The sequence below is a fragment of the Fulmarus glacialis genome, unplaced genomic scaffold (assembly GCF_000690835.1).
Source record: "Fulmarus glacialis isolate BGI_N327 unplaced genomic scaffold, ASM69083v1 scaffold35351, whole genome shotgun sequence".
In the NCBI taxonomy this organism is placed as follows: Eukaryota; Metazoa; Chordata; class Aves; order Procellariiformes; family Procellariidae; genus Fulmarus; species Fulmarus glacialis.
The window spans coordinates 1-12,213 of record NW_009195261.1 but is presented as its reverse complement, the minus strand read 5'-3'; the positions used below and the strand labels follow the sequence as shown (position 1 = coordinate 12,213).

At 46.3% G+C, this 12,213-nt stretch overlaps 1 protein-coding gene across 1 annotated transcript; it reads right to left on the bottom strand.

The window, feature by feature from the left end:
- Positions 1-3,134: 3,134 nt before the first annotated feature.
- On the bottom strand, positions 3,135-11,116 carry CBX7 (chromobox homolog 7; the record flags this gene model as incomplete). The annotated part of the gene is made up of 5 exons (XM_009588049.1): positions 3,135-3,394; positions 5,411-5,750; positions 6,360-6,426; positions 6,951-7,016; positions 11,073-11,116. Coding segments are annotated over 5 exons (666 nt in total), but the record flags the coding sequence as incomplete, so codon positions are not given.
- Between the last annotated feature and the right edge of the window lie 1,097 nt (positions 11,117-12,213).

Here is a 12,213-nt window from a genome sequence, read left to right as displayed (position 1 = left end):
AGAGACCAGTAAACCCAGACAACCTCTTTTGCCATCACAAGTAAAACCCCCATACATCTCTACACCTGCAGAAGTGGAATAAAGCTAATTTTAAAGTCCCTGAAGGCCAGCTCTACCAAGAAGTTTACAACGATATCTCACCAGACAATATGGAACAGAGCCACATTTTAAAAAGATCAAGAGAAAAGTCTTCTCAAAAAGGTCTTTAAGATAAGCAAGAATTCATGAATGTCAGAAAAAAAATCCACCCCAACACAGTAACTGCTTAGTTTCCTACCACAAACTCCTCCTCACACACACAAACCGAACCCACGCACATGCAACTTATTGCGTCTTAACCTGATAAGGGTTAACTCCTCATTGACCTGTACACAAAGCAGCATGGTAGCCAGGTACTTTGTTCAACACTTCGTGTAGTGAGATGATTAGTCACCAGCAGAACACAAGCTAGCCTGATCCAAAAAATGATTTAAGTTATGAAGCTGTGGGTGGATCCTCTTTGAAAGACCACCACAGGTCTTCAAAAACTCCACTACAAGAGGAAGAAGAGATGTTTAAAGAGAAATGCCAAAACAAAACATTGAGAAGGCTCAGCTGGTGGGTGGAGAGAAAAGCAGAGGATGGAAACACAGTTTATTAGGACAAGCTCTTTCCTGCCGCAGGACTGGTATTGCTTCCGATGTCAGCCAAAGCCAGGAACCTTAGTAAATAAGAAGCTTTTCTGGTGTATTTGTACACCAAGATGAAGACAGGACAAAGGCAGCAGTTCAGCTGCATTAGAATAAAGAAACCAGATCCTATAAATGCCATGAAGACTTAGCAGGATGAGCTGGAGTTCAAAACTTTTTAAAAAATAAACTAAAATATTATGCTTCTGCAACCATAACTACCTGACCTGCTACAACCCTCAAGAGTGGACTCAGCCATGTGGTGCGCCCAGTGGTCACAACAAAAGAGAGATGCAGGTATTCAGCACGTTTGGCAGGTGTTGGGAAGAAGGGGTGTGTGGGGGGGTGATGATGACAACACTGTCTGACCCCACATCCTGCAAAAGAGGGTGCAACTCCAGATACAGAAGCCTCGCTCTGGACACCCACGTTCAACAAACATCCTGAGCCTGTATGCTTACCTCATCAATTTGCCCCTGCCAGCTATTGCAAGCTTCTTTCCCACTCACTCTTCCTCCCACCACATAATTCCCTCCCCAGCTTCCACTTCTCACTCGCTCAGATTTCTCCATAATAAAACTCCCATGTCACTTCTTCAAGAGACAAAAGGTTACTCCAGAAATTCAAGATTTTCTCAGAGGTCCTGAAACTGCTGTGACACAGTGGAAGACGGGCCTGCTCAAACAGCTCTGAGATGGAAGGGGAAATCCTAAGTCTACACTGAGCTGCCATATCCTATCTGAGGTAAAATCTGCTTTTAATAAAAACCATAGGGGCAGTCCAAGCACTCTGCGAAAAATAGATGTTTGGATGACCAGAAGCCCAGAGCTCCCAAATTCTGCAGGCCAGCAGCCAAGCCCTTCAAAGGAACACATGGAGGATTTCCACAGGTGTCTTCACCTCAGAGCTCAGAAGGCTCGTAGCTTCATTTAGAATAAATACAGCAAATAAGGGATGCTTCAGGTGGGGTGGGGAGAGGAAACAAAGGATTTAAGGACAGTAATCACGACAATAGCCAATGTCACCCTGCAGCACTCTGTCCTGCAGTTCCCACCTTAGACTCTAGCTTACTTTTCTCGCTTTCCATAGGAAAAGGTCTAATATTTAAAAATGTAAGTTATTTCAATAAAATTTGCTTTTAAAAAAAATGGAAGAGAACATGCATGTGCAAGAACAGATGCTATGCTAAACTACCAACTCCAAATACAGCAATTCTTCAAAAACCTCAAAGTGTCACAGGCAGTCCAGCACAAGGCATTTTTAAGTGCAAGATCAGGCAGGGTCTATTGAAATGCAGACCGCTTTCCTTGGCAAAGATTTTTAAGCCTTCCAAGGGGAAGTTCCCATCAGTAAAGTAGTACAGAATCACAGATACTGTGAGGAGACTGGAGTCACGGAAGAATATTACTCAGGCAGTACAATCCAAGAATTCTCATTGCTAAGAATTAAGAAATTTTTTTCCCCTCCTCAAATCTGATACACGCCTTCCCCACACGTTGTTTACCTTGGATCTCTCAAAGGGATCCAAGAACAGAATTTGCTGCTAATCAGGGTCCATTTCTAGCTCAGTTCTGTCCAATTCCTGTGTCCTGGGCCCGTGCCAGTATCTTGGATACCTTTGCAGTGCCAGGCAATGCTTCAGTTGTCCTATTAGCCCCGCCTCCCAGGGGAGAGGAGTCAGTTTTCAACCGACTTATTACCACAGATTCAGGGCAGCATTTGTTATTAATACTGAATTTGGCAAAGGGTAAAAACACCCCACTTTCCATAACACATTCCTCACACAGCAGAGCCGAGCCTGGAAATCCTGTTTAGCATATATAGAACGGTATGCCTCAACTGTGCTGGGTTTCTGAGCTTTTAATGAGGGCAAATTGAATTTACGTTGCCAATCTAGATTTCAGAGATGCATTTCAGTCTTTCCACGTGATCAACAATCAAAGGGAGAAACCTCTGCTGTCTATACGGACCTGTGCTGCAAAGACTGACTTACCACAGACAGGCAAATGCGGTTCTGAAGTCCTGACAGCAGGCCACAGGGTAAACAGCACTGGAGAGAAAGTCTTAACAGGCTGGAGTTATCTACACAGGTAGGATCCATTGCCTCTCACTGCTGCAGGAAGAGAGGGAGAAGGAAGGTGGGAAGAGCAATGCACAGAGAAGTATCTTTATCCAAGGGATATCAATTGCAGAACAAGGCGGCAGGCTAGAGATCCAGCTCTCTTTCCACCTCCACATGCCCTCTCCCCACAAATGCAGCTGCTGCCACTTAACAGGATAAAAGGCGAATTGTTCAGCTGGCTGCTTTCACATCTAGGAGGGGAGTCTTTGCCAGGGAAAGGGCTGTCAGTTTTTCAAATGGACAAAGCAATGACAAACACACACCCCCTACACTGCCCTTTTTTGCGTATCTGAAAGGGAAAAAAGGAGAAGAGAAAAAAAAAAAAAAAAAAGAAGGTCTCTGTAAACATTTTAAGAGGAGACATTTTGGATTTTTTTTTTTCTTAAGGGATAAAATAACCCTTCCCTAGCCCCACCCTAAAAGCACTGGTTCTGGGGAGCACTGAAAACGGAGATTCAGAACTGCGCACTCCGGTCTCGGAAGAAGCCCTCAGCCACTTGTGCTTCTCTGAAAGTGACGGTAATGGAGTTTGCCGTGATGTCTGTCACTGTCACTTCGCTGGGGGGCACAGTGGGAATCCAAGGGAGACTGCCATCCACATCTGCTGCAGAAGGAGAGGCAGATAAGAGCATGTTAGTAAGAGAGGGAGAGGGTGAGGGAGAAGGAAGGAGGAAGAAGAGAGGGAAGGAAAGAATGGAAAAGGAGCCTCCTTTCTGACAAACAGTGGGTGAAATCAGCCCGTACTGAGTCTGCACATACAACGCAAGAAAGAGCATGGGCAAGCCCTCCCCTCAGAGGCTAAGGGAAAATGGAGGATCACTGCAGGATATAATGGGAAAAGGAAAGAGTAGCAAAGCTGTCCAGACACACACCAGCATTGGAGCAGCCTACACCTCTCACCCCATTTCAGCCCCTAATTTGGCTCTGTGTCAGCAAAGCACACTCACCCAGGTGTGAGCTCATCTGCTTGTAGATGCCCTACCCTGCTGAAAAGTCAAAAATCACACACTCTTACACACGCTTTTCAGATACTCCTGTGGGAGCCAAAGGGATCCAAAATGGAGGGTCTTCCTTGTACTGCACCTGGAACGCAGCCTAGGTGCGATTCTCTCAAAAATCCATCAATACTGCTTCATGGAGAGGTTGCTATCCCTTTCTCATATCCTTCCTTTGCTCCCTGATAGCTCCATACAAGAAACCCAAGCATCCCTGCACCTTCCCACTCTAAGAATAATTATCAGTCCCTCTGCCACCCAAAGCCTCACTTCCCCTCAACCCCTAGAGGCAGCCACAAAAATACACTGAGAGAGGAAGGAAAGCATACCCTCTCCCCATCACTGTACTATATACCTTGTCATCCCAACCTGGGCAAGGAACAAGGGCCCCTTAAGAGTGTGTTTCCTGGCCTCTGTCTCAAATACCTGGGGTGCCTACTTTCACCTCAGAAAGAGTCCAATCCCCCCCCAACAGTAAGTGGAATTCCATGCAGGCTGTGTGTCAAGAGGAGAACAAAACCAGTTTCACATTTCTGTAGTGCCGCTCTCTCTGCCGATCCCCAAGTGCTTTAGAGCCCAGCGCTTCTAGGGGGAACAGCCCCACACATTTGCCCATTGCCAGGATGCAACACTGGTTTCCTCTGTGCTGCCCCCATTGCTATCTCCCTGGATTTTGGTGCTGTTTGAGTCCCTCTCAGAAAGGAGGGGATAGCACTGATTCTCAGAACATAACCCTCTCCCCAAAATCCTGCCTAATCCAGCCTAGTTAACAGCTATTCCTAGCAAGGAGTAACAGCATTCCCTTAGCTACTATAAGCAGCACAAGCCCTTGTTTTCCACTCCTCAGGAAAGCTACGCCTTCAGAAGCTCTAATAATGCAGGGATAGAGTTTCCCTGGTAACTCAGAGCAACATGCACATCCCACAGCCCTCCTGCACAAGATGCTGGTATCCCTCCCCAAAATGCCAAATGTGCTTGGACATCTCCTGTGCCTAGACTCATGCTGCATACTCAGTGGGATCAGGCAGGAGTTACCATCCTCACTTCATCTCTCTCATCCCCCTCTCACATAGCTCTATAGCAAAAGCCTTCAGAGAGAACATGGGGTGTGGGGAGGAAAGGGAAGGAGAGGGCAGAGCAATGCACTGTGTGTTCCTAGCGGAATTCCTGTATTACCTCAGAGCAGCACTATGAGAGGAGTGCTGGCGTCCAAGCTTGTCCACTGCCAGCCATGCTCCTTTTAGCAGAGCAACAGGCTGAACACATGTGGGTATGTGGACAGAGGCAGAGTTCATCGCTGTCGCACCTGCCTGTCGCCTCTGCTGGGAGGAAACTAGAAGAGGGGAGTAACTTGCAGTATCTTCCGCATGTTGTCTAACACTGGGAGGGGCGTCACTGATATGAGACTACAGAGGGGCGACAGTACCAAAAAGCAGATTAAGATGTGCTATTCATCCAAACAAGAAAGGAACTTGCAGACAAAAGGGCCACAATGTGAGCCAGCAAGAGCTGCTCTGAAGACCTGACCTAAAACACAATCCCAGGATGAGGCAAGCAAGGAGGAAACATGCAGAGCATCATTCGCATGCCCCAGAACTTTACAGCCAAGGAGTGTCTGGCCTTACCTTCTTTGCTGGTGTGCTGCATGGCCTCCCAGTCCTCAGGGCCCTGCGGGGCCTCCAGGCCCACTGCATCATTCAGGAAGAACTCACGCCTGCAGTTTCGGCTCTCCAGGCTCGCCATGCGGGGGAACTTCTTCCTTGACAGTCGCAGGTACTTCTGGTTTTTGCGTTGCTTCCGGAGAGAGAATGGCAGGACCGCTCCCCCAGTCTTCTCTGAGAACTCTGCCTGCCCTGGCTTCGCCCCTGGCAGGCTACTGTCTCCTCCTCCAAACCTCCGTGCAAGAGAGAAACAAAGCTTCTCCTTTCCCTTGTGGGCACTCCTCAAGTCCATGCCATACAGCCGCTGCCAAGACATCAATGCAGCAAGGTACAGAGTGGAAATCTGATAATACAGTCAGGCTCCCACTTGGGAGCCAGGAAACTATTCTTTGTTCAGTCCCTGAACATCTAGATGAGCTAAGATAAGTTGTGCTGCTTCTACAACACTGTTTCTCTCACCTCTTCAACTGCCATCTAAGCTCTTCCTAACATGTGTTTCCTAGGATTGGCTGCTTTGCTTGGCAACAGTCAAAGCGTGCTGGAACTCCACTTCCAACCAGCAGCTACCTTTAACATGATGGAAAGTCCAAGCCCAACATGAAATTAAAAGAGCATGCAAACCAGGTAACCTGCAACCACCCAAGCCCAAAGTTTATAAAATCCTAGTTCAGAGAGCAAGAGCTGTTGTTGGTTTTGGTTTTTTGTTTTGTTTTGCTTTTTAAAAGACAAGTTAGCTGGCTCTTCAGCTAACAAGTTAAAACCATCTGCCTACCCACTGATTTCATGTTGCTGTTAGCTTGTTACCTCCAATTTTGTCCATGCAACAGCAAATGGACAGTTTCCACCTCCCTGCGAGCAGAGGAGCAGCACAGCAGCTAACGAGTTAGAAATACAGAAAAGAGCAAGAGGCTACCTGCAGTAAGAGGCGCTTTGGTTTGGGGCCTCTTTTCCTGTACCCTGATGCACGGTCTCTCTCTTCCCTGTGAAAGAGGAACACAAGTCAAACTGAGTACTAAATAACACAGCACAAAGCCTAGTCGGGACTTCTACCTTTCACAGCACAGGTCCCTCATTTCCTTCATTAAAACCCAGTGGTGACCAGTGTGGACTTGGAAAACATCCCAGAATTGCTTCTTGTAGGAGTGAAAGCCTTGCAATAAGGGAATGTCTCTAACCCATCCCTGATCAGCTGAGTCAGAGGAACTTACCACCTCACATCACTCCAGTGCAGCCCTGGACCTGATTAAAACCTGAGACTGACTGCTCTTTGGCTCAATGCTGCTTGTTCGTGGCCTCATTTCCCAAACAGTGCCAATCAGAGCCACTTTAACCCTGTCTTGTCCGCCTCAGCCAACACCAGGATACAGAGATCAAGCAGGATTCATTGCTATACATCTCATCTTTGACTGAAGTAGGGACAACAGGGGCACTTTATGCACACTACGAAATAAAGACACTATTTCCTTTTCCTGTGTCCAGGGAGAGAAAGAACATGGGCCCTTACTTTTCTTCATAAGCCACTACCAGGCGAGGGTCCAAGATATGATCCTCTGGCTCCCATGTGCTGTATCTGAAGAAAAATATAAGGAATAAAAAGTAAACAATACTTTAATGAAACATTCTCTCTGCAGGCCTGCTACCAGTATGCTGCAGCCCTGGATACTTCTCCACAAGGGTCAGTGGGGCCTGCCGCAACATTGCGAGAGCTCTGAGGAATCCCAGCCATTCCCTCCCCAACTTCCCACAGACACCACCTCCCCTTCCCAAAGCAGGCAGGGCCAAGCGTCAAGCAGCTCTTTGTAGGAGAGCAAGGAAGGCTTTCCTCCCCAGGGCCCCCTCCACGCTATTTGCAAAGCCTGTGCAGATACTTGCAAACTGATTTTAACTCAATGCCTAAACAGGTCTCATCTGCAGTACTGCCTCAAATCCAACAAACCCCATGGAACAATGAGACGTGATCTGATACAGCTTTCTGAAAAATAGGTCTCTCTTAATTTAGAGTGCTCAAAGAGTAAGTATGCTTTCTCACCTGCATTATTAATTACCTCTAATCACTGGAGCTGAAAGTATTCATTTAAGAAGAGTTTAATTTTCCTCCACTGATGGCATTTCAACTAAACATGTTTAGACCTGGGCCCTGAGGCAAGTTGATGGCGACTTTCCAACTATTCCTCCTCTTGCTCAACTCCCCCTGCAGGTTATTTCTATCTAGCAGAGGTCATCGGCATTTCTGTACCAGTGCAGGAGGAACCCATCTGCATTGTGGTCAGGGCTACCAGAACTACCCAAAATAAGACTGATGCTCTGAAAGTAGCCTGTGAACAGTGTCATTCACTGCCCCATCTTCCTCCTCGACTGCCAGACACCTGTGACAGGAGTCAGATGCTCAGGAAAGGACTGAACCCACCCAGCAGGCAACACCAAAAACAGTTCCCAATGGGCACAGCTGCACTTAATGCCAGGAAGAAGCAGCCAAACTCCCACTGTGGAAGGTGAAAGGATCACAAGGTGGTCCTCATGGCATGTTTGCTTCTAAGAGGTCATGTTTGCCCAGAAAAGGTGGATAACATGTCTCCACCATACAAACTCAAATGCAAGTCTGAAACCCCAAATGACTCAGAACATTAATCTTCCTGGAATGTGAGGTCCAGGGCCTGGAGGCAGAGCCCCTCCTAGCCCCTGGGGAGGAGGGCCAGAGTGGAGCCACATGCAGGTGGGCACGGGTGCATCTGTATCAGTGCCTTTAAACAGAGGGGAAGCATTTTAGGATGTTTACATTTCTGGATGAAGCACGGACTGCACATGAGGGCACATGATACATGCACATATGTACACAGTGGAGGTGGTTTGGGAATGCTTTTCCATCTTTCCATTAGACAGAAGTAAGTTACTGAAATACAGGAGCATTCCTGGAGAATGGTTCTAGAAATGAAAGTACAATTCTTTTACAAAAGGGAGAAACAAAAATATGAAATTCAGATATCCCAAGGTGCACTGTACATCAGAGAGTTAAGGACATGTCTTCATAACCAGCTGATCCCTCCCTCCCTCCTTTGCTCAAGCCTCCTGCAGCAACCTGACTGTGAGCTGTCAAAGCCAAGATGCTGTTTGATCAGAGGAAGGTTTCCTCCCAGCTGCAGGGATTCTGGCACTCATTCTACAAATTTAAGAAAAATAATAACACAAGGGGGGGAAAAGACATCGGTTTGCTTTTCATGGGCAGGAGAAGAAAGGGGATTTGCTTTTAAAAAAAACCTGGTGGGTGTTGCCTTTTTCTCTGCAGCTCAGTTTCTGGCCTCGCTGCAGTGGCAAAACACTGCATATAAAACTGCAAGGTTCAGTTTGCCGCGCGCGCGCGCGCACACACACACACACACACACAGAGCTATATATACGGGTACACACAGCCCAAGCTGCAGCAGAACTGCAGAGAGCAGGCACTCTGAAAACATAGATCATATGATCTTCCTTCCCCCTCCTTCTACTCCTCCTCTTCCCCCTCCTCTCTTAACTCCAACACAAGTTGTAAACAAGCTTGTAGCTAGAATCAGATTGTAACTCCTCCATTCCCTGACTCCAACAGTACAATCCAGAAATTCGAGATGCAGGGCATTAACAAGCATTTTTTTATTAAAAAGAAAAAAAAAAGTGAAATATCAATTACATGGGAAAGCTGCAAACTGCTGACCTATCCTTATTCCTTCCATGAAGCCTCCAATGGGAATGATGGGATAACTGGTACAGAGATTACAAAGAGCAATGCGACAAGGTCGGGGAGGGGAATGACAAGAAATACGACATGGGATGAGGAAACGGAGTATGTTGGAAGCAAACAGCTTGTGGTGCTGCATGCCATCACAGGCATATGTATGTTTAGAAATAAGGAACAGAGACTGCTAGCAGGATGAAAGTGATTTCAATACTGAAAGCATCTTGGTTTTAAGCAACTCAAACCACCGAGTGAAGAGTTAAAATGGAGGGAGAGGAAAGAAAGAAAAAAAAAAAAAAAATCAGTGTTCTACAGATTTGGAGTTTGGGGGAAGAAGGAAGGTGTTTGGACATGTCACAGCATCAAAAGAGGGGAACTCTGACACGCCCTTGCTCCCTGGGCAGAAGGCTGTGCTTTTAATCCCCAAAAGGGAGTTTCTGGCTCTCCCACAGTTCCAAGGCGCAGGGCAAGGAAAGGCAGCAGTAAGAATAAGGGCGGCTCTGTCCAAGGAAACATTACGCCATGCCTCAGCCCACCTTCTTGGCCAGTGACTTTACAGGAGAAGAACCTCAATGCGAAAGGAGAATGGGATAAACATCAGTATTCTGGCCAAAAGGGGATGGTGCCTCACAGACGACAAATATATTTCCCAACCTTTACCAGCGATTAAATTACGCTTGGCTACTTAGAAGGCTGAAGCAGTCCAAGAACTGACCTGCACTCTATGGCAACTGGTGCTCAACAAGTGCACAAGGTTACACTTTGACAGCAGAACTTGCAGTCAAGAACAAAGTCACCCTCTCCAACCACCACCAGAGAGGGGAAGCTGCTTATATTCACACATGCCCTAGAAGCACAAGGATTAGGAACGAGGATTAGGCACACAGGAACACATTTCAGCTTCTTGGACACCAGGTACAATCTGTCAGGACCATCCTAGTAGGCCCTGCTTTGCAACTGCAAGGATGAACCCATAAAAGCAGCCCCCTTTGCTTAGCAACACATGTGCAACTGCATGTGTAATGTAGTTGTGCCCACGCACATTGTGTACGTACACACACAGAGTTACAAACACAAAAGCAAAGACAGGGCCCCGTATGGGTTGACCAGGAGGCTGTTCTACTAGGCTGGTAGCTAACATAGTAATATTCTCCAGTTACCTAATCCTTTTAATCTCAAAGCAGAGATGTTTACAGTTTACAGACTGTTTAGGCACACTCTTCTTCAGAGGGAGCTGCATTTTAGTAAGAGAAGTATCTGTAAACAGTGCACAGCAATGCTGCAAAAAATAATTTTTTTTTTTCCCCCTTTTTGCAATGTAGCAACCAAACCAAAGCAGAAAAGGCACTCATAATAACAGAAGGTTTTGGACAAGGAAATGAAGGCATGGCGGTAATTTTCAAGGGACAAAGATCACCTGCATTTGGTTACAATCAATAAATCTGAAACATTGCCCCCTTCCATTTGTGAATTGCAGAGGGGAAGCAGTAGGACAAGACAAGACCATCAACTTGTTTTCTATTTTTAAAGACTGCATATAGCCCTAAAAATAAAGTGGGACCCTCTTGGTGCTGACTCAGAAAAGCAGGAGCCATTCCAAATTCAGAAGAATCAGGGATCTCTGTCGAACTCACAAGGAATTTAAAAACATTTGTATCTAGAAAGCATCTCAATTGAATATTTCAGTGGTGGCAAAAACCAGTCAGAATAGATTGGCACACGGTTTGTATCCCTCAGCTGCCAGTCCGGAAATAGATTTGGTTTTGGTTTGTGGCTCTTTGTTTTTGTTTATTGTTGTTGGAATGAGGCACAAAAGGTTACCCATTAAGAATGAGATGCTCAGTTGCAGAGATACAGTGTAAGCTATTACCGAATATTAAAGAAAAAAGAGTAAAAGACAAGTAAAACATAACTTACTTTGGGGGCCATCCTTTCCACTTCACCAGGTATTCTACTTTACCCTAAGGGCGGAAAAAGGAAGAAGAAAACAGGTGAACTCCGCAACCAAATATGGGCTACAGTAAGAGAGGCAACCAATCAACAGGACTAAACTCTGGAACTGAAAACTCATTTCCCATCACTTTATTTTATAAACAAAGCCACTTCCTCATTCAACTACACTTGCTATACCTTTTTCCCCAGAAAATGGGCATGCAGGGGTATTTAAGCATGCTTGAAAGACCATCAGCTTGGGATCATACCTTTGCAGAAGCCTAGCAGGCAGAACCCCAAAAGCCAACTAGAGAGCAAGACTGCAACCATTCCTGCGTTTACAGGCAATCCTACAAGAAGTCAGCATGCATAAACGCGAGAGGGAGATGTATGCCAGCAGCAAGTGTCAGAGGAATTTTTTTTAAGCAGAGAGAAGAAATACAGTATTTCGGAACCTATGATGCGTCTCTTTGGCATGTTCCCTTCCAGTTGTTACACGCTTTACTTAAACACTGTTCCATCTATCACAGTCACTCAACCTTTCAACCCAAGCAAACAGCAGCTCACAACTGAAGTTCAGTTATCCATTTATTTGTTCACTCTAAGTAGAACATTTAAAAAGCAAAAAAAAAAAAAAAGCAGTGATTGGAAACCATGTTCAAGGGTTCAAGGGCTCCTGAGGAATGTGCACAACTATTAAAATCTTTAATGTACTGACAGGCTTGTTAAGCACTTCCCAAAGCATGGCAGAGGCCTTCATGTGTGCAGGATGACCACCCCTCGAAGTGCCACTATTGCAGCTGCAGACACCTTTACATGACAGAACAGCAAGCAAAGTGCTCAGGTACTTGAGCCAGAGAACCGGTTTCATTTTCCTCAGAGGGGGGCTCATCAGCTTCCCACTGTTTGAAAACACTGCCCTGTGAGGAACTTTCCACCAGAGAATCTCTACACGCTGCGTGCTTACAGGTTACTCCTCGTAACACCCTGTGGGGATGGAGAGCATTTTCACAGCTGGGGAAACTGAGTCACCAAGCTGGCCACCAAACCTTTCCAAACCCCCTCTTGATTCGGGGCGTCCGGTTTGTTGTCACCAGCACTGATTTTGCAGAAACTGAAACCCCCC